General features: G+C 38.8%; 1 protein-coding gene across 19 annotated transcripts in view; it reads left to right on the top strand.

Moving 5' to 3' along the window:
* The window catches only part of MCF2L (MCF.2 cell line derived transforming sequence like), a 160,016-nt gene that overhangs the window by 120,716 nt on the left and 18,750 nt on the right, over positions 1 to 20,550 (top strand). For all 19 annotated transcript variants that reach the window (XR_008232952.1, XR_008232953.1, XR_008232954.1 and 16 more), the window contains 12 exons: positions 7,948 to 8,067; positions 8,895 to 9,011; positions 9,520 to 9,669; positions 10,354 to 10,478; positions 12,222 to 12,336; positions 13,819 to 13,938; positions 14,804 to 14,995; positions 15,213 to 15,404; positions 16,079 to 16,238; positions 16,387 to 16,457; positions 17,507 to 17,583; positions 18,635 to 18,701. Coding sequence is in view for 14 of the 19 variants with exons in the window: in XM_052773697.1 (XP_052629657.1) it covers positions 7,948 to 8,067; positions 8,895 to 9,011; positions 9,520 to 9,669; positions 10,354 to 10,478; positions 12,222 to 12,336; positions 13,819 to 13,938; positions 14,804 to 14,995; positions 15,213 to 15,404; positions 16,079 to 16,238; positions 16,387 to 16,457; positions 17,507 to 17,583; positions 18,635 to 18,701 (1,506 nt within the window). In the remaining 5 variants the exon portion in view is untranslated. The remainder of the gene's footprint in view (positions 1 to 7,947; positions 8,068 to 8,894; positions 9,012 to 9,519; positions 9,670 to 10,353; positions 10,479 to 12,221; positions 12,337 to 13,818; positions 13,939 to 14,803; positions 14,996 to 15,212; positions 15,405 to 16,078; positions 16,239 to 16,386; positions 16,458 to 17,506; positions 17,584 to 18,634; positions 18,702 to 20,550) is intronic.

Genomic DNA, 20,550 nt, shown 5'->3' with positions numbered 1-20,550 from the left:
TGGGCTGAAAAATGGTCCTTCTTTTCCTGGGATGTGTCAGATTGTGGCAAGCACGTGCCCAGTTACGCAGGCTTTGGTATTGTTATACTCTACTTGACAAAGTTGCAGTGGGCAGGCAGCCCAGTAGGTTGTCCTTAGCCAGTGCAAGACTGCAGACCCTGTGGCTTAAGAGACACTGCAAACAAGATTATTTTTTTTATTTTTCCCCTGATTTAGCTGAAGTGAAGTTAGTAGCCTAGTGCAGTCAAGAATGGCCCATGTTTGGAGGGTGACTCATCCTATCCGAGGTAGGTGGGATGGATAACCTAGAGATACTGTTGACTGTTCAGAAGCTTAGCTTTTAGATGGCTGTAAGTTGGACAGAATTCACCCCTACTGTTGAGTCACTAGGATGAATCTGGCCTACTGGGATAGCCAGGCTAAGAGGTGGAGTTCTGGTAAAGACGCCAAAAGCCAAGCTTCATGTTGTTAAGTGTGAAGTCTTGGCAGTAAATTTTCATGTTCTTAGAGAGGCTGTAGAAAACTGAAAGGTTTTACAAGAAAAATACCAAAGTTAGCTGTCACAAATTGTTCACTTACTGCATTGTTGTTTGAAGAAACAGATTTTTTTTTTTCCCTGTCAGCTGCTGAGATTCTTCTAAATTTATATTATAGTGTCCAGGTTTCAGGTAAACATGATATACAGAGACACACAAGACCTTGCTGAACTTTTTAGCTCCTGTGGCTGAGCAAGTGGGTAGGCTCGTGGAAATAAGGCATGGTTCCTGAATGGCGGTGCAAGGAGGAGCAGTCACGTAGCTTGGTAAAACAGCTCCGTATTGTCCCAGCTGAAGTTGGGTGAATGGCAAACACCAGACAAATTGATCCCCTTTGCCTTTGCATGCAGTCAAAAATGACGCTTTTTTTTTTCTTTTCTCTCCTAGTGTTATCATACCCAAACAAGCAATATTCAATCCACAGTTGTAGGAGCAAGGCACATTATTAATCAATGTGTTTTGAGTTTTCACACTGCTTTGTTTGTAGTTCCAGTGTGTTTTCTTAAAGAACCGAAACTATGTCATTACGTTGTCTTTGTCTCTGTTGTCCTGTCATCCTTGTCTTCCTCCATCTTGAGAGAAAGGTTGAAGTGTGAACTCCGCGTTTTAGACAAAAAAACCCTGCACTCAACATCATTAAAAGTTCCACCACAGCCATCCATCAGCCTCATATTGAAAGTCCAGAGAAAATAAATTTCCTTAAACTTGGTGCTTAGTGAATTACATATGTATGGGCAACTGCTTTTGAGGAAGCAGCTGGTATGGAGGTCACTCAGGTGGTAGTGAGAAAGTTTTACTCAGCTGTGAAACTTTGCAGCCCTTTCTAAATGTGACAAGAGTTGGGTTTTATCCAACTTCCTGCAGAAGTTTGCTTCGCGATTTGCCACCTTTGACTAAGGATGCATTGCATGCAAGTTTCATGCCTTCTGTTTTGGACTGCATGGTCCAGACCACTGTTTTTCTTAGCTCTTCATAAATCAAAATGCAGTCTTCACTGTAACAGAGGCTTAGCCCATTAATTGCTTTGAAGATGAGGGCCAAGACCTTTAGCTGGCAGGAGGAGACCAAAAGCCAGTGGAGAGACTGGAGTGCTAATACCAGCCTAAACTTGCAGGAGCCAGGCAGTCCCGTTTTTGTGCCATCTGGAGTCTTATTGTTGGTTTTACATCCAAGGTGTGAAACAGTGAATTACAGTAATCCAACCTTGAGTTCTTTGGCCTGGTTTGTAGAGAGACGTCGAGTTTCTTAGTGAGTTGTTGATGGAGAAAAGATGCATTTAGTAAGTGATGCTCCATGTTATGGATAGGTATTTCCCACTAGCCCAATTTCTAGCTAACTCTTTGCATTGTGTCCTGAAAGCTGTAATGACACTTAACAATTTGTATGGGTTAAGTTTGAAAAAACGGCCCTTCTTTCAGCCCCTAGTTATGTTTCTAATTTTCACTTGGATTCAAAAGAACAGCTTGACAGTATGATGAAGCCAGAACGGTATTCTTATTAATTCTGTGGCTATTGTTACGAATGATTCCAGTAAATGATAAACTAAAAAGGTTATTTTGAGATGCTGTACGGTTTTGTCTTATTGCTTTGGATGTTTTGAGAATATTACACGTGCAGGCACTTTTGCAGTTATCCTTGTGTAGTCAGCCATTTTTCCTTTTTATTACATGTTTTTTTAATATGTAGAAAGAGAGAAGTGAATCACTTAAACTCTGAAAACAGGATCATAACATCACAAGCATTAAACCCAGATCTAATGTAAAACAGCTCAATGTTTTTAAAACTAGATTTCAAATTGCTCCTTTTATGAATTGATTTAATTCAAGATTCTTTCTTGACAAGAAGCCTGTGTAAGAGACTTCGTTCTAGCCAGGAATAAACAGTCTTTGGGGGGAAAAAAAGAAAAAAAGGTACTTATTGGCTCCTTTCTGTACAGAGGTATTTTGGAAAGAAGCGCCCTGTGGCTTACGGCATACTAGTAAGTGCAGAAGGGAAAACACCACCACAGAGTTTGGTAGTGTGGGTATATTGAAGCTCTTCATAAAATGAAAAATAGTGTTTTTCCAAGTATTTTAAGACAGAACTACTAAAACTGAGTCAAGTGTTAGCTCTTTGATTGCTCGCATGGTTCAGGTATTTCTGAAAGCTGGCTGTTTACCTGGGAAGTGAAAGAAAAGGGGTTGTAGGTTCACTGTTTATCAGAACAACTTTCCTGTGCTGTGTAGGAGTATAAAAGACTTCTGAGCACTGGGGCAGCTGAGTGAATTGCTCTGTGGGACTGAACAGCAGACTGCAACTTTATTTTAAGTGCATCTCTGTCTAAAAGGTATACATATTTATCTACATAATTCCTTTGTATACTAAATAAGGCCTAGGAGGAAACCTGAGATATAAAAACTCAAAGGTGTTGGTTTTCTTTTCCAAAAGCTCACCTTTGGGTATTCACTGCTGAAAGCTGTAGTGACTGGCTCCTGGTTGTAGACCCCAGCCACTGCTCTGCTCCTGCGCTGCCTCTTCCAGGGAGCGCAGCCTGGCAGCACTGCATCCTGTCCCAGTGAATATCGTGACTATTGTAAAGTATGTCATATTTCCCCTTTGAAAATGCCATCTGCCCAATAGCCTATAGTGCATATATGCCGTACAGTTACTGTCAGGCAGGAGTGCGTGGGATTGTTGCTGTGCCTGGCTAGTGCAGGTGAAATTGTTGAGTGACTTAAATAGCTCCCTGTTGGCACCAACAGAGCAAGACCACGTTACACAGCGGAAACTGAAGAGAAGAAGAATCTCAGTACCTGTCTTTGGGGAAACGCTGTCATTCCTTCCCCGCAAACGAGCTGCTACAGCCCCTTCCCGAGCATCAGGCAGGGGTTGTTTCCTGCTCAGCTTTTGTGGTTCCTTACTAGCCATTCAGCATCGTGTCATCTTCATTCGTGAGATGGCCTGCCTCTCCTTATATCCCCCTGTTAGCAGCTGCTTAACTTCAGGGTCAGTACTGGTGCTACAGACAGCCTCTCTCTCATTAATATTCTGTGGAGGAAAGTGATAATTAACATTATATGCAACTAACTTAATTTTACATTTTGCCCAAACCCAGCTGGGTTCAGTCTCTGTAGGTTCCCCCTTTCCAGAGGCCTGGAACATGCAGTGGAAAGCTTCCCATCCCTGAGAAACGGAGGCCTGAAAGCGGGCAGGTCAGCCTGCTCCTGAGTATTTATTGACTGTTTTCCTGGAGGATTTAAGGTAGCTCCTGTTTTGTCCAGCCAGTGAAGGTTCCTCCCATGTTCTTTGTTCAGGGTATTTGTAGGGCAGCAAAGATCTCTGTGTGTGGGAAAGCTTTGATTTAAGGGCTGTGCTGTATATAAATCCCTGGTTTGGTCAGATTTATTTCAAAGCTGATAACTACATGCACATCTACATCTCTTTCTGTATCTCTGGAATTGGCACTGACCTGACTGGATGGGGATGTGAAGGAGATAAGCAGATAGAAAACTAATCCCATGGCTGTCATGAAGTATCAAACAAGTGCCAGTACTGATGCAAGTGAGATGGAAGGAATATATGGGTTGGGCTAGAATAGAATAGAATCTACCCTAATTTTTGTTGAGGATACCAAAAACATGACCCCTGGTCTCTTTTGCATAGGTATTAAATGAGTTACAGTGCAATATTTGAGACTAGATGTTGGAGGAGCAGTTAATATTAATATAGTAAAGAAAGACACTTCTGAAAAAGCAGTTTTCAAGCACACAAACCCTTCTTCAAGTCTCAGTGATGTTCATTGACTTCACTGAAACAGTCCTTGAAGGCACTTTATTTCATGGCACTGCTAAACATACATGAATATTTATTTTTGTGCTTAACATTTGGCACATTATTGAGAAGTCATTGTTTGCTCTGTCTGCTTAGCATAGAATGGCTTCAAACAAATATGCTGCTGGACTGGAATGGAGATTTTTTGTTATTGTTGTTCTCTCATGTTCAGGGTGAAGTTGACTGGTTGATGAAGTTCACACGCATCTAAGGAGTGTCTCTTGCATCATATCATTGTCTCTGCAAGTCACCAGGGCTTTAGGGAAAAAAAAGAAAGTTAGGAAAACAGTAATATTTGGGCAGTGCAGATATAAGCTCAGATAAACTGGAATAGCTGGCACGGGTCCAACATTGTTTACTGTAGCAATCCTCCCTTTTCTTGTTGTTTCACAAAGATCAATTTGCAGATTTGACTCCTGGCTACAACAAGCAGAGGAGGCATCATTTTTTAAGACTTGGGTTTCTTTGAATATAAATAAAACCAAATGGGAGGCATAGGAGACAGACTAGCGGAGGCTAGAATGGTATTGTAGACAAAGTTAGAGTAATTTGAGCTTTTGTTGAGAGAGGGGGAAAACTTCTGGCAAGCCGTGAATGGGAGTTAAAGTGATACAAGACTGTAGTGACTTCAACAGCATCGGTTTGGGTAGACGTGCTGAGATGGAGAATAATTGTAATGTGTATTCTCTGTCTGTTTTCTTTGAATTGAAAACTAATGAGATACAGTACTTAATTTGGTCATGCAATTAAACTCTGTATTTCATAAGAGCTAATATACAGTTTAGAAAAATTTACTATTGCATTGCATTTGGCTACTACTGTTTGCTTCAGTAATAGCCTAAATATCATAGAAACACAGAATAATGACTCGGGTTGGGAGGGACCTTGAAAGATCATCTGGCCCAACCTTTTGTGAGGAAAGGGAGCCTCGATGAGATTATCTAGCACCCTGTCCAATGTCATCTTGAAAGCCTCCAGTGATGGGGACTCAACCTCCCCAGGGACGTGGTAGTTCCAGTGAATGATTGTTCTCACTGTAAAAAAATTTATTTCTTCTATCAAGGTGAAAACTTTCCCGGTGTGGCTTGTAGCCATTGCCCGTTGTCCTCTCCACACGGCAACTCGTGAAGGGAGAATCTCTGTCCTCTTTGCAGCCACCCTTTAAGTGGCAGCTGGAATACTGTGCTGAGGTGTCCCCGAGCCTTCTCTTCGCCATGGAGAAGAGACCTAACTCCTTCAGTCTTTCCTCACTGAGCAGGTTCTCCAGCCCTTTGGTCGTCTTTGTGGTCCTCCTTTGGACCCTCTCCAGTCTGTCCGCGTCTTTCTTGAGCTGTGGGGACCAGAACTGGACACGGTACTCCAGGTGTGGCTGGACAAGCGGTCAGTAGAGTGGGATGGTCCCGTCTCTATCTCTGCTAGTTATGCCCCTGCGGATGCAGCCCAGGATCCCATTTGCCTTGGTTGCCACAGCAGCGCGGTGCGGACTCATGTCCACCTTGTTGTCCACCAGCACCCCCAGGTCCCTTTCATCATATTGTCTATGAAATTCTGGAGTAAAAATCTAGACTACAGTCACAAAGTGTAAAAGTGAGAATTTAAAGTTAGAATGAAGAAATTTATTACTCATACATGTAATTTAAATTTACTTTTATTGTTTGGTGTCTTTACACTTCATATGCTTTCATGCTATTGTGTATTTCTAATACATCTATTCAGCTTGGAGCTAAGAGGATAGGCATTTCCCAGTATTCTGGGTAAGGCTAAATGGGTTGCAAACATGCACTGCCAAAGACAGTATGTCTGGATGTCATGTGGTGGGGCAAATATCTCACATGAAGACCCCTTATGTTTTTTTTTAAAATGTATTATCTAAAAGATATTTCTTTTTGGAGCTTTTTCTTCTGAAATGTTGGCATTGCCATTGAATAAACTTCACATTTTTTAAGTTGAAGGTGAAAATTAACAGCTCAGACTCTGAACGCTGCTGGCACAAAATAAATTGACACGTGTCTATTGAGTGTGTGAAATGAATAGACTACAGGGCTATCATTCTAAAAAGATTATTCAGGAGATTTAATTAAAAAATCCTTTTGTCCATTCTTGCAATGTTTCTTAGTAAGAGTTAAATAGTTTTCTTAAATAAATTTGTGGTTGTCCTTGGTACAATAGTTCGGGGAAAAATGGTAAAAAAATCATCTTTTCTTCACTTTTTCTTCTGAATACAGTCAGGAATTTTCTATAAAAAGTTTTTTCTCTGATAACTGTGGATTAGTAAATGCACAGGATGTACTATTACACAGAGACAGATTGTTTACAGTGCAAGGATGAGGAGCTGGTGTGGGCACTCAGAATTACCTGGATTCTGTTCCCAGCCCTCAGACAGATCCTTTGGGACTGAACCACCGTGCTTTCTAGAAAATGTGTGGACATCGCTGAAGTGGAGGCAGATTGTGAAGCTCCAGTCTTAAAGGTTCCTCAATCAAATTGAGATCTCAGTTGTATACTGAATATCTGGGGAACCACAATGGATCTGAAGTCTTCCAGAAAAGTTTTTAAGTACTTTTCTCTTTAAAAGTTTGTCATTTCCAATGCTAAATACCTGGAACCCTTGGAAACCTCAAAATGAATATTAAACCACTCTCCAACCTTCCAGATACTAAGTTTCACTAGGCATGGAAACAGAGCATAGCATAACAGCTCCTTCAGTCAGTATTTGGTTTTTGGTTGGCTTTTTTTTGTTGGTAGTAATTCAATTTGCTAGAAATGTGACATAATTTCCAACAGTATAATGAAGAAAATTGCATACTTAATCATTATAATGATCATTTCTTTAGTGAGCTTCACTGTCTCCCTACAGTGGAAATACTGAATAGGGGAGAAGGCTTGCATGATTTCAAGAATGGCTAAATGCCAAGTGTGCAAACTTCTGCCACAGCAGAGGTTGATTTTTAGTAATTTAATGCTATTTCTTTGCTTTCCTTCTCCTCTTCTGTTTTCCCCCTATCACTTGTAGAACTGGGAAACATCCATCAGACTACTAGTTGGAAGATGATGAAAAAAAACACAGCTGGGAGTTATGATGTTTGATTTTTATTTTTGTCTGCAAAATTAAAGATTATTTCTAAGCTACTGCCTGAGAAATTCAGTCTCGGTGGCAATAGTTTGTGTAGGCAACTGGCAAGGTAGTATATGCGCAAATTAAAATGTGTTGTTAGGTGTTGAGACAATAACGGAGGTTTCTCTTGGCACCCTCTATTAAAGAGAAGATAAGGTAACCGTGAAAGTACTGCTGTTAAAAAAGTATTAAGCCACCATTGTTTTTTCATTAGCCTCCTTGGCTAGGATGTAATCTTGGCTGAAGAGCAGTACAAGCCACCCCTGAAAAATTTGATTCCAGGAGAATAGATTCCTGTTTCCAAAGATGAGTAAATGTCTCTTTGAATGAAGCTCTTTGTGCAAGCCTTGCAAGTTTATAATTGGTCGCTCCATGATGGAAGGCCTTTGATATGGTTAGTTTGTGGTTTTCAGGGGCTTCTCCTTTTCCAAAAATATTTTTCTGGAGCTGAGACACAGAAAATAACAGACTAAACTTGTTTTGCAGGCATCTTTCCCGGGAAACCTGCAACTAGTCCTCGTTCTGCGCCCAACAGGATTTTTTCATCGAGCTCTCTCGGACATTGCTTTCAAATTCAACAAAGATGAGTTTAAAATGAAAGTACCTGTAAGTAGTCCTCTGTTTTCACTTTACTATCAGGAATCTGTTCAAGTACTTAATGTAACCAATGAGGACCAAAAAAATCCCAACAAAAAGCCATGCTTAAAGGCAGCTCCAGCAATTTTGGCTAATTCATGATGGCTTATTCTTGAAACAGTACGTGAATTTTGAGGCAAATGCATTTCCCATGGACAAATACTATAGTTTCTATCATTTGAGCAAACATACAACTGATGCCTGTTGGTAGATCACCAGTAAACCCACTGATTATACTTTTGTTTGTAAATGTACAGCATTTATATTGTAAAATAAACTTTGAAATTATGTGAGCTAAAGATATAAAAGTTATTTTACTTATCAGATGTAAATTTCCAGGGTGAAGGATGGTCTTTAAGTTAAGATACCTGTCCCCCATCCTTCATTTATTTTGGGGAACCAGTCCTTACATGCCAAATCCATGGAGATACTATCACTCTCTCCCACAGACCCAGGATAACAAGGGAAAATGAACAAGAAATGAATGTTGCTCTTGATAAACCATACATGGCTATTTTCTAAGGTTAAAAAAACCTGATGGTGTAATTTATGTTGTATAATCCGTAAGCTTTTTTTTTTAATGTGCCTGGTGCTTGTGCTCATATGCCGTTATTTATATCATCTTCAACTGAAACAACTGTTAAGTTTGTTTTTCTGTACCCAAAGGAAATAGTTTCATGACTTGCTTCTGTATTAAACTGAACTTTCTCTATCAGAGGCTGAAGGATGGGGCTTAGAATCCTTAACAAGGGACTTCTCGCCACTGATCACATTCACTTTTTTCTTTGCTGCTGCAGATCATAATGCTGGGCTCAGTATCAGAACTGCAGGGTTACATTGATAAAACACAATTAACAGAAGATCTTGGTGGCACCCTGGATTACTGCCATAACAGATGGCTGTCCCGTCGCACTGTAAGTCTTAGTTTTTGTTTTAACTTTCCAGTTTAATGAACCCTTCTGTTTTATACCCTGTCATTTATAAAACAGATTTCAAGTGATGCAAGTTGACTTGCTCAGAGTGAGAAGATGTTCCCAATGGTACTTAGTCATCTTAGAGAAATAATATGAGTAATAATTTGGGAGTGGTTTTCTGAACGCTTGGAGCAAAGGAACTACAGTGTATTATTGTGTTGAGGTTTATTGTTTTTGCTACGAGAAAGAAAAAGCTCAAGTTGTAAAATAACTCCAGATTATAAAAATATGAGGAAGATACACCTGATTCGAGCCTAGGAAAAATATACAATTAAGGAATTAATGGTGACGGTATCTGTTGCTTGCAAAATTATACTTTGACCATTTTTCAGTCTTGTAATTCATCTGCTGGGGTTTGTTTTGAGAGTTATATTTTGTGTGTATGTGTCTGTTTGTACATATGCATGTGATGAGCATGAAACATCTTTAATGGTTTTTATTCTAAAAGGCTATAGAAGGTTTCGCCCAAAAGGTTAAGCAAACAGCTCAGATTCTTCAGTCCTTTGGGACTGAGCTGGCTGAAACAGAACTACCGAATGATGTGCAATCAACCAGCTCCCTTCTTGCAACACACACAGAAAAGAAGGACAAAATGAAGGTATGTAATTTTTTTAAAGATGCTGTCTTCTAGTTAAACTATGTTGTAATTTATAGCTACTAATGCTAATAGAAAATCTGGAGGATGTTAATAGACAGTAACAATGTGAAACATTGAAATCTTATTGAACTTATTTTGCTTGGTTTGATGTCAAAAATGACATTTCTTGAGGGTAAGTTTACGTATATACAAATGCATAATGATTTGTATGTGGAAACAGAAATTCCTTTGTAAGTAGTGGTGTGTTTAACCTTCTAGGTTGGTTTGCAACAAGTAATTTGATTGTATTTGCATGCATATGAAAATATATGACCTTTTGAAGAATGGATAAATGTTCTTTCAAATCAGCTTAAATGACAACTATTTGGGGGTTTTAAAACTGTACATCTAAAATTTTTGGGATGTTTGTAGCCTAAGGACATACTAGAAGGCTATCTATCATGAAAATTCAACCTGGTTACACTGGGATCTTAAGACGGTAAATGGAGAGAAAGCTGACATTTAGCATTTACTGTCTGTATTTGTTGTCAAATGCTGCTTTTAATCAAACTGTCCTTGCTCTATTGCTACTAAAACAAAATCCTTTTTCTAGTTTGGTGCCTTATGAAGTCTGCTTAAAAAAAAAAAAAAAAACAACCAACAGTGCACAACTACAGTGTGTGGGGTTTTTGTTTTGTTTTGTAGGAGGATATCAGGTTAGCAGTAGAACAGGGAGATGATATCCTTGAAAGTATTACAAAACCAGTTACTGAGAATCCTGAATACAAACTGAATCAAGATCAGCTAGACAATCAAACAACGGTAGAAAGGTGAGAGGAGTGAAATACTGAACATGCTGCTTTTCTGTGTTTTTTTGATCCCTCCCCAGCTCTTTTACTTAGTTCCATATGCATGCTTAGCAAATAAGCAAATGTTAACAATGTGAATGTATAAAACATACTTTCAGAAAAAACTCCTCGTTTGTCAGAACTGTCCTGAGCAAAGTAAACCCCTGATGTCCATTACTGGGTCACCTGGCTATAAGGAAATAGGGGATGGGGTTTGAGTTCCAGTGCCAACAAAGTAACACTGTTCTTTTTGTCCTTTTTTCAGATTTGGACTATGTAGTTGAGCAGCATTTCCTTATTTTAAAGAATATTGATGCTTTGTTTAGAGACTGCAGTACAATCCAAGGAAATTTTGCTGCTGTTGGGAAAGCAGGAGGGGAAGACAGGAGTGATATATCCCATCTTTTCAGTAGATTTGTCCACTTTCGTTGAGTCCTTTTGAATTGAAGTGGGAGGTTTCTTTTTCTTTAAACCTGCCCAAAGGAACTTCTAACATTGCTGATATCTTATCAATGTCGTTAGTGGCCTTTAAAGGGCTACTAGGGAGTACACTGCTCTTGAAACTTGAAACATGCAGAAACTTCCTATATGCTTCCTTTGGGCATATAAGTAATAGATGTTGTTTTCCATTGCTCCCCACCCACCCCCCCCCCCTTAAATTACTGCCAGGTTTGAAGACATTATATCACCATAGCACAGATGTAAATCTGCACAAAGCTATGAAAGCATAGCTCATTTCCCCCAGGCAGTATTCTGCATTCTTTTTTTGTCTGTCATTCTGTGTTTCTGTGACACTCGGGCTGACTTTTCTTTCCAAATAGCTGTCCATTCCAATCCACAAAGCTTGGCAGAAGTCACTTTTTTTGGTCGTTGTTGCTATCAGCTATCCTAAGGACAATCGGGGTGGGGGTTGCTAATTTATCCAAAACGTTCCCACTTGATACAGTATCTGACAGAAGTTGGAACAAACTCTGTGTGTGTGTCCACCTTTTTTCTAATCAGTTTTAACTTGTAAATTCAGGGTTCATTTCTGTCCTATTGAAGACAAAAGTTCATTAAAATTCCCTGGATGTAGCCTAAGTACAGCAAAGCGCCCTGTAATAAGTCCATGGGATACCATACTGTCAAATGCAATATTGGAAGATAAGTTGAAAAGTAAAAGTTTTAAGGCATTAGCCAAAATTAAAATTGAAGGCGGCTCTTTTCATCATAGTACTGCTGCACACTTGCCTGTGACATTTAAGTAGTAACTCTGCTCAGAAGAGGAGCAGCAATGACCTTCAGGTTTATTATGAGCCTTGCTCCAAGGAATGAAATGTAAGGGCAGCTGGCTGGTCACAGCAGTACAAATTTTTACCTTCATTTTCCCTTATAGCCCAAGGCTTGGGTTCCTCTGGGTCCTAGCCCACACACATTTGCATGTTTTGTTTATGTTTGCTGTCCCCGTGTCCCCAGGCCAGAGCTGAGAAGTAGTATATGCAGCAGCTAGCTTCAAATCAGCACTTGCCAATTTTTCAGAACTTAATGTTTGTGTTGGGTTTCAGTTTTACATCAATGTTATTCTAGGAAACAATTCTGTGCAATACTCAAAAAACTTTCCTGTATCCAGTTTATTTTTTCTGGAAAGTATTGCTTTGGGGAGGCTTTTTGTTTACTGTGGAAGATTGTATTGTCCCTTGAAGGTTGCACCCATCATTCTTACGGTATTTCTGGTTTTTTGAAAAGGCTTCTGGCTCAATTACATGAAACAGAGACTGCTTTTGATGAGTTCTGGATTAAGCATCAGCAAAAACTTGAGCAATGTCTGCGCCTTCGGAATTTTGAACAGAATTTCAGAGAGGTGAGAACTTCTTGGTGGCAGTCAATATTTGGTAATATAGAAATTATTCAGAAGAAAATATTTCCCCCTCTTGCTTTTGCAGCTCTTGTGTGTGCTTGAAAGCTTTCTCCAACCTTTTTCTTGTACGTGTCCTTACTTGACATACTGCTATCTTTACTACCTTGAATACTTGCCTATAGAGACATAATAGCTTCTCTTCTGCAGTCTTATGATTTTTTTTCCATGGACCCAGCAGTGTAGAAGCATTCAAAAACTCCTTTGAAACCTGTTCACCACCACAGAAGCATAATATGCTGGCTGCAATGCTTTCATCTTGCCAATAGGCCCTTTTATGGAACCAAGACTTACCTAAACATTCTGGCTGAAATTTTATAAAACACTCTCCAACACCGTGGGTGGGAAGTTGCAACCACAGTGTTAGAAGCTGGGTGGAGGCTGAACTACAATTTTTACAGCCAGTTTCTGATCTCATGTTAGTTTAACTCATATGCTTGATGGCACCTACAGTCTCTTTACGCTGGTGTAGCTGATCTCAGAGCATGGCTCCTGTGTCTCTATGGGAGCAATGCTTAGAAACCCACTGACAAGTGTGTGTCTGTCTGTCTGTGTCTCAATCAATTGTTAGGGTGAGGACCTCTCCCTCACATTTTTCTGTTTGTATGTTGCTTTGTAGTATTGTCATCTGGTAAAAGCAAGATCATAAATGTTTCCTGAGCATTAGTTTTCCTTCTTTTTTCTTTTTTTTTCTTTTTTTTTTTCTCTTTTTTCCTTTTTTTCTTTTTTCTTTTTTCTTTTTTCTTTTTTCTTTTTTCTTTTTTCTTTTTTCTTTTTTCTTTTTTCTTTTTTTTCTTTTTTCTTTTTTCTTTTTTTTCTTTTTTCTTTTTTCTTTTTTCTTTTTTCTTTTTTCTTTTTTCTTTTTTCTTTTTTCTTTTTTCTTTTTTCTTTTTTCTTTTTTCTTTTTTCTTTTTTCTTTTTTCTTTTTTCTTTTTTCTTTTTTCTTTTTTCTTTTTTCTTTTTTCTTTTTTCTTTTTTCTTTTTTCTTCTTTTTCTTTTTCTTTTTCTTTTTCTTTTTTCTTTTTTCTTTTTTCTTTTTTCTTTTTTCTTTTTTCTTTTTTCTTTTTTCTTTTTTCTTTTTTCTTTTTTCTTTTTTCTTTTTTCTTTTTTCTTTTTTCTTTTTTCTTTTTTCTTTTTTCTTTTTTCTTTTCTTTTTTTTCTTTTTTTTTTCTTTTTTTTTTCTTTTTTTTTTCTTTTTTTTTTTTTCTTTTTCCAGTACCAGGAAACAGGATTACTTCACTGCCTTTTCTTTATGTTTCTTTTCATTTTGCATTGGGGGTAAAGGTAGGCTGACAAAAAAAAGTGATTTGTCTCTGTGCCCCAGTAACCCCATAATGTGAGTCACCTGACTGGAAATAGGTATTTAACTGGTGGGTCTCCAGAGAGGTGGAATCACCTTTATTGATACATAGCTGTGTCTCATTTCAGGTCAAAGCAGCTTTGGATATTGTGTCTGAGAGACTGTCTACTTTCACAGATGTAGGAAACAGCTGTTCACATGTGGAGCATATTTTGAAAGATCTTGCCAACTTTGAAGAAAAATCATGTGTAAGGACTCTAGAAGTCTCCTTAATTTCTAGTATGACGATGCATGTGTGGAGGGGAACGGTATTTGGTTATTGAGTCTGTCTTACGAGCAGAGCTTGAGCTGAATCAGTGTCTCAAGTAACATGCAGAAAGAATTTGGAATGAAGTCTTTAACCATTGGAGCAGCCCAGTTCTTGGGCATCCCTCAATAAAGAGCAGAGTGACCAGTCACAAAGTCGGTGTGATCAGTTCATGGAAGAATAGCATGAAGTGTCTACATAGCCGAGTTCTGTACTTAGTGATCAAGGGGCCACTTCCATTCCCATTAAAGCCACTTATTTCATTAAATCTCAGAAATGAGGAAGCTGTGTATTGAATGTACAATATGTTAAAAGATGACCAACAGAAACATACACTGAACAATGTAGAAAGGGAACCTTATTATAATCTGTGCTTCACAATAATATATAGCTCTATAAGTAAGGTCATTGCTCTTGAGGCTGAGGTGCCGGTGTTAGGTATTTTTTAATTTGGGTTCTTATTGCTGCTGTACTCCAAATTGCATACGTACGCATACAAACATGCTGCTGACTAACTAAGGCACAGAAAGACAATAGTGGTTCCTTCACAGGGAGGCATATGATTAAACTCATTAATGTTTCTGAAGTACTCTGATACAGTAAAGAAGGGGGCATTAAAAGTTCTTGGGCATCTGGGAAGACAGGAAATCACTTCAATTTATTAAGCAAGGCACCCGTTAACTAAAGATGTATTCTTTATCAACATGTGTATTTTACTGCATAAAAACAAATGGTATAATTTTTAATTTTTTTCATTGATGTTGACCCAAGGAAAGATGTACCTAAATCAACTCTTGCTTTCTTAGGAAACTGTAGCAAAAGCCAGAATGCTAGCCTCAGAGGGTGATGCTTTTATTCAAAGCAATCATTATGCTGTGGATTCCATTATTCCAAAATGCAGTGAACTTCATCATCTCTGTGATGCCTTCACTACTGAGACAGAACGGAGGAGGAATCTTCTTAACAAATCGCTAGAACTGCATGGCTTACTAGAAAAGGTAAATTTTGTATGGAACGGTTCTGTTTCCCATCTTGTTTGCTAAAACCTCAGTCAAGCAGTTGTCATAACAGCAGGTAAAAATATCTGGGTGTGCTAGAAGTTTTCTCCTTAAATAGCTGAATACATGACAAGTAGAAGTATGAAATGGTTTAGACCTCTTAGTGTTTGATGCTGACATCGGTGCATTCTGATCCTGTTCTTCTCTCTGTTTCTAGTCTCTGAAGTGGTGCGATGAAGGAATTTATTTGCTGGCTTCGCAGCCGGTAGATAAGTGTCAGTCTCAGGATGGTGCAGAATCAGCATTACAGGAGATCGAGAAATTCCTGGACACTGGTGCACGCAATAAAATCAAGGAGTTGAATAAAATTTACAGAGAGTATGCACACATCCTCAATGAGGACCTAAAGGTACCAGAAGACATTTATGTGTATCTATGCGTCCATTTGTTAATTTTAGAATTGCTCTCTTGCATGGCCATTGATAAAGCTAAATAATTGATACTAGGAGTTATACTGGGGAACTGGAAAGCCAACACATTGCCCTACCTGAGGTGCTAGTCCTGTCATATCTTTGGATAAGCATCAGGGGCTTCAGAGCCTTTTAATAACTACTTCAATTTGTCAGATAGTAGGATTGCTTTTAAAAAAAATTCTCCCAAGTGAGTATTGGAAATATCTTTTTTATGTAGCAAGAAATGTGCCTGTCCTTGATATTTGTATGACTTCTGCTTTGTAACTGCTTTTTTTTAGTACTTGAGAATATGTCCCTTTTCCTCTTGGTTGATCTCTTCATGTGACAGAACCATGAGACACTGTCAAAAAACTTTTCCCTATTTTTTTTTTTTTTAAATTGAAACCTGAACCCCATTGGTTTCTCTACAGCAAGCACACAAAATGTTTTATAAAGTAATGTTCCAATTTTTAAGTTGACTGTAAATTATGCCTTGTTAGGAGTGAAGAGTAGGGTAATACTTTTATACGTGGTCTAAAACCAATCGCAATTTCAGATCAACGTGCTGTAAATGCAGTGTAGCTTGTTGATAGGTCTCTGACAAGGATTTTTATTTCTGTGGCAACGGTAGGAGCATGTGCAAAAGGTTTTTCAGAAGCAAGAAAGTATGGAAGAAATGTTTCAAAAGAGACAAGTAAGTCTTAAGAAACTGGCAGCTAAGCAGACACGTCCTGTTCAGCCAGTTGCACCAAGACCTGAAGCCTTTGTAAAATCTCCTTGTACCTCTCCAGGTAAGTAACTGTAGTAGCCTGTAACTAATTTTTTGTGCTATGCTGAGAAACTTAAAGAAACTTTCAGCTGTAATTTGTGGTTGCACAAACATCTGTGTCAGATCTGCTCAAGTTCTAACTGCTGTTTGATTCTGGTTTACATACTTAGGTCTTCAAAGAGAATACGTATCCAACTCGGAAAGCAGTGTGCTTCGGAGAGTAAACTGCAGAAGAGGAAAGGTAGTTTTTTTTTCTTTGCGCTTTTCATGCATGTACTGCTTGAGAAAGTCATAATACAACAGAATATTCAGGGACCTCGAGAAGGATGAGGCAATTCCACTGAAAAAGTGATGGTATTGCCCCTATCAAAGTAATTCTGGTGAAGCAGTCATCTGGTTTAAATAGAGGCTGCTTTGTCGCTGGGCTGGGTATAAGGGAAGGTAAAGTAAATAGTTGCCTATATTAGGAAAAATGTTAGGGGCAGCAAAATATAAAATCTATGAACAGGAAGCATTTATTATTTGCCAGTAGTAATTGGCTACTCTTAAAACTGGTGAAAGTGAAGAGGTAGTTGTCGTTGGCTCCAAGACAGCTTCACCTGACCTAATGGGTTGCCATTCCCAAGTGGGGATGGTCTTCCTGCCCTGCCTCCGGCAAGGAAAGTAACCTGACAGCAGCAACAGAAACAAGTAGTTTCCCACTGGGTTAGAGAGTTGAATCAACTCAGCCAAGGTCCAGCAAAAGACAATGCGAGGAGGAAGGCAGGACCACATGACCAGTAGGGACAACAGTTGGAGCAAAGGGTTAGTTCAAGGGGGGATTGAAAGCAGAACCTCTCACTTTTTTCAGCAAGCCGTAATTAGGTCAACCATTACAGTAGAAGTTCTAAGAGTGAACTTCTGTGTCAAGTTAGGAAGTTACCAGAAAGTTAGCACAGTACCTCATTTTTAGCTTGAAAAACAGACTAAGGCCAGTGTTGCCTCCAAGATTATGCTGATGCTCTGGTGTTGTGTTCCTGGAAAGGGGCCTTGAACCACGGTCTTTTCTAAGCTGGCCTTTCATGGAAAACTCCCTGTGTCTAAATGTTCTTGTGTGCTTCAAGACCTTCAGGTTGACTTGGATTTTTTTGCAGCGTTCTTGCAAACTGCCTTCATTTTTAATGGAGTACAGTCTTTCCTGTGGAAATGCATGCAAGTAGAGCTGGGTGCAGAGCTCTGTATTTTAAAGTGTTTTCCCCCTATCTGTGATGCTGTGATGATTTTTTGTTGTTTGTTTGTTTTCTTCTTTAGAGTGAAATGACTGAACTCCATCAAAGCAGAGGAGGATCTACAATGGATGATGAAGAAAACCTAGCTGTGTTACGGCAGTAAGTATATTTTGATAAACAAAAAATGCTTTTTCTCTGACTTGGTTCCAGCAAAGGCTGAGTTTGGCTAAGGATTTGATAAGACAAGTATGTTTCTCTGAATTAAGCCTCAGTGCTTTTTGAAATGCATTGAATATGCTCTGTACACAGAGGAAGATATCTCAGTCTGTCTGCAGCATTATTTATAGTTTATGTAGTACCAGACCCCAGCTTTGCTGCAGCGAGGTGATGCTATGGCAGGATAACTACATATTTTCATTTCAGAGATGACAGTTTTGCGTAATAAGCCTCCTGTAAATCTATCGGAGGTTTTGGTCTCTGTGCTTCAGAAGACTTTGTCTTTTTATTTCACTCTTTTTAGTCCCTGTTTTGATAAATCTTACCAAAAATCACTTTCTTATATAAAAACTAAACAGCATCACTTACATTCAAAAAATAACTTATTACCACCTGCAGTGTGTATAGCAGGGCTTGCATTTCTACCTGTAAACTGGATACTTCTGTCTTTTCACTGTTACAACCACGTGTTAAATCGTACAAAATGACAAGGGGAGGGGGCTGGAGGGAAGCATGCTTGCTTGACCATTAGGGAAATTAAACTTAAAGCAGCATCATAATATTTAAAGTGTGTCTTAAATGCCTCTAATTTAAAATGGCCGGTGTAACTTTAAGTCTGTATTTGATAATCCTATGCAGCTCTAACTCCAGCTCCTGCAATACTTGCAAACACAGCATAACCAGATCTTGTATGTACAATGATAAAATGCTTCACTGCTTCAATTCATTTACTACAGCACTTAAAATGCTAGATTTTACTTTTGTGCCGTTTAAACACATTTTCAAAAATTTTAAAATGTTTTAAAAATACGTGCTTCTCAATAAGGATATATAAACTGTTGACAGAAATATCTATGAAACATCATGTTTTCCATTACCTGGAAATTGTTCTTTTATTGTCTGAAGTAAAGTAGAAACACAGACAAAGTTAATGTTGCCTCATTACTTTGCATAAGTGAATAGACCTGCCTTAATTGTCATTCTTTGTCTACAGGCATGTAATGAATGAACTTATTGAGACTGAACGAGCATATGTGGAAGAACTTCTGTGTGTTCTTGAGGTAAAGATTAAATTTCACTGCGGCTGTTAGTAAATCTATTTACCTCTTCCATTTCAGGGATGCTGTTATGCTTTCCTTATCATTGTAATGCCTCTGCTGGTCTAGTCAAGCAGTGTGATCATTACATCTCTCCTCTCTCATCGTATTTTCACAGAGGTGGGAATGTGCAATTTTTTTCTAGAAATATTCATGCAACTAGGATTTTGTATTAGAAAACACAAATCAGGCAGAAAATAAGATATGCCTAACTATTTAGGTAGAACATAGTGAGATTTGTAATGATCATTAATTCCTGCAAAAGTTCATTCCAGAGTCTTGTGTCAATTCCAGGAAGGTCCTGTATCACACAGGAATGTGAATCTGTGTCGAAGGAATCTTGTGTCAGAGGAGAGAATTTGTTTCTTGCGTCCCTCTTTGCATATCTTTAAGTGATCTTCCAAATGTCTTGGGTACAACTGTGGGAACAGGGTGCCTTGTAATAATATCTTCATTTGAAATTGTAAAGGAAACAAAGGTGTTTCCTTTGCTCCACGCTTGTGGAGGCACATTTGCAGTCCTGCTGAGTTGCTTGTAGAATTACGCTGCTGTATTCTGTGGTGTTCTTCAAGTTTGTTAAGTCTTCAGACATGGACGAGTCATTTTGTTGTAGTCCAATTTGACTGTAGGAGATGAAGAAGTTGCAGGTAACTGAGGCTGAGTTATTTTAATCAGGATGAATTGGAATTGAGCCAAGTGGGTACTTTTGGTGTCCATTCCAATGTTAAGCTCCTGAAGAGGATCTGTCTTAAGTTATGGACTGGGAGCGATAATTTCTGAGTACATACTTTCAAGTAAGAGTACTGTATGAGGGTTTTGAACTCTGGTCTTGCTTTCGCCTAGTTTGTGCTCAGCTTCCCATAGCATTTATCTCCTGGGTCCAGTCCAAGTGCTAGGAAGTGTTGATGATGGTAGGATGGTCGCATCTGATGTGTGGTAATAAAGCAAGGTAGGTCTGGAGTGGACCTTAAGGATCACTTTTTTTCTCTGCTTTTGTTCTCTTCATAAAATCAAGACTCGAATAGCTGGAGGTTTTTTGGTCCTTACTGCTGCTGCTGGAGGGTTGTTGCAGAATCTTTCTGTCCCTCTGGTATTACTCTTGTTTTACACAGAGTATAGTGCAACCCTTGTCCTGCTAGGCCAAGCTGTCTTGGTTTTCTGCCAATGTGATAGACTCTCCAGTACTCTGACCGTGCCAGGTACAATTCTCTGCCTCCTGGCAGTTTAGGATTCATCTCTCTTGAACTTGGGTGATTGGGACTGCCAACAGTAATTCTGGATCAGATCCTTGCTGAGGTATGGTTCAGGCAGTCTTCCAGCTTTTGACTAATTCTAGTTATTAATCCATAGTTCTGGCTATTCTCCCGATTCCTTTGTTTCTCCTGTTCTATTAATCTTCCCATTTTTCCTGTAAAATAATCTGATACTCCTCTGTATGGACAGTGTCTCCTATTATTATGCCATATTTAATTGCCATGCATTTGCTCTCTGCCAAGGATTCCAACAGAAAAAAACAAGGTAGTTCCCAACATTGATTATTGGGAAACTGCTACAGCTGCTTTTATCTGAGCTTGATAGTTTTCCTTTCATTAATAACCATGGTCATCCCACTTTAGTCTGTGAAATCCAGTAGTTTTTACTGGGGAAAAATATTGGTCTATTTTTAGGTATTGTATTTGACTCCTTTTTCCATTTACTTTGATGCTTTTAGAACAGCTTTCAAATGGAAGACTAAGCAAAGCCTTATATATTCTCAAAGTAAGATTAAATGATCCCTGTGGCTGCATGGAGTAGCTTTCCCTCTCCTTTCTTA

Source organism: Harpia harpyja, chromosome 22, assembly GCF_026419915.1.
Source record: "Harpia harpyja isolate bHarHar1 chromosome 22, bHarHar1 primary haplotype, whole genome shotgun sequence".
NCBI classification, from domain to species: Eukaryota; Metazoa; Chordata; class Aves; order Accipitriformes; family Accipitridae; genus Harpia; species Harpia harpyja.
This window is presented reverse-complemented; position numbering and strand designations above follow the sequence as displayed.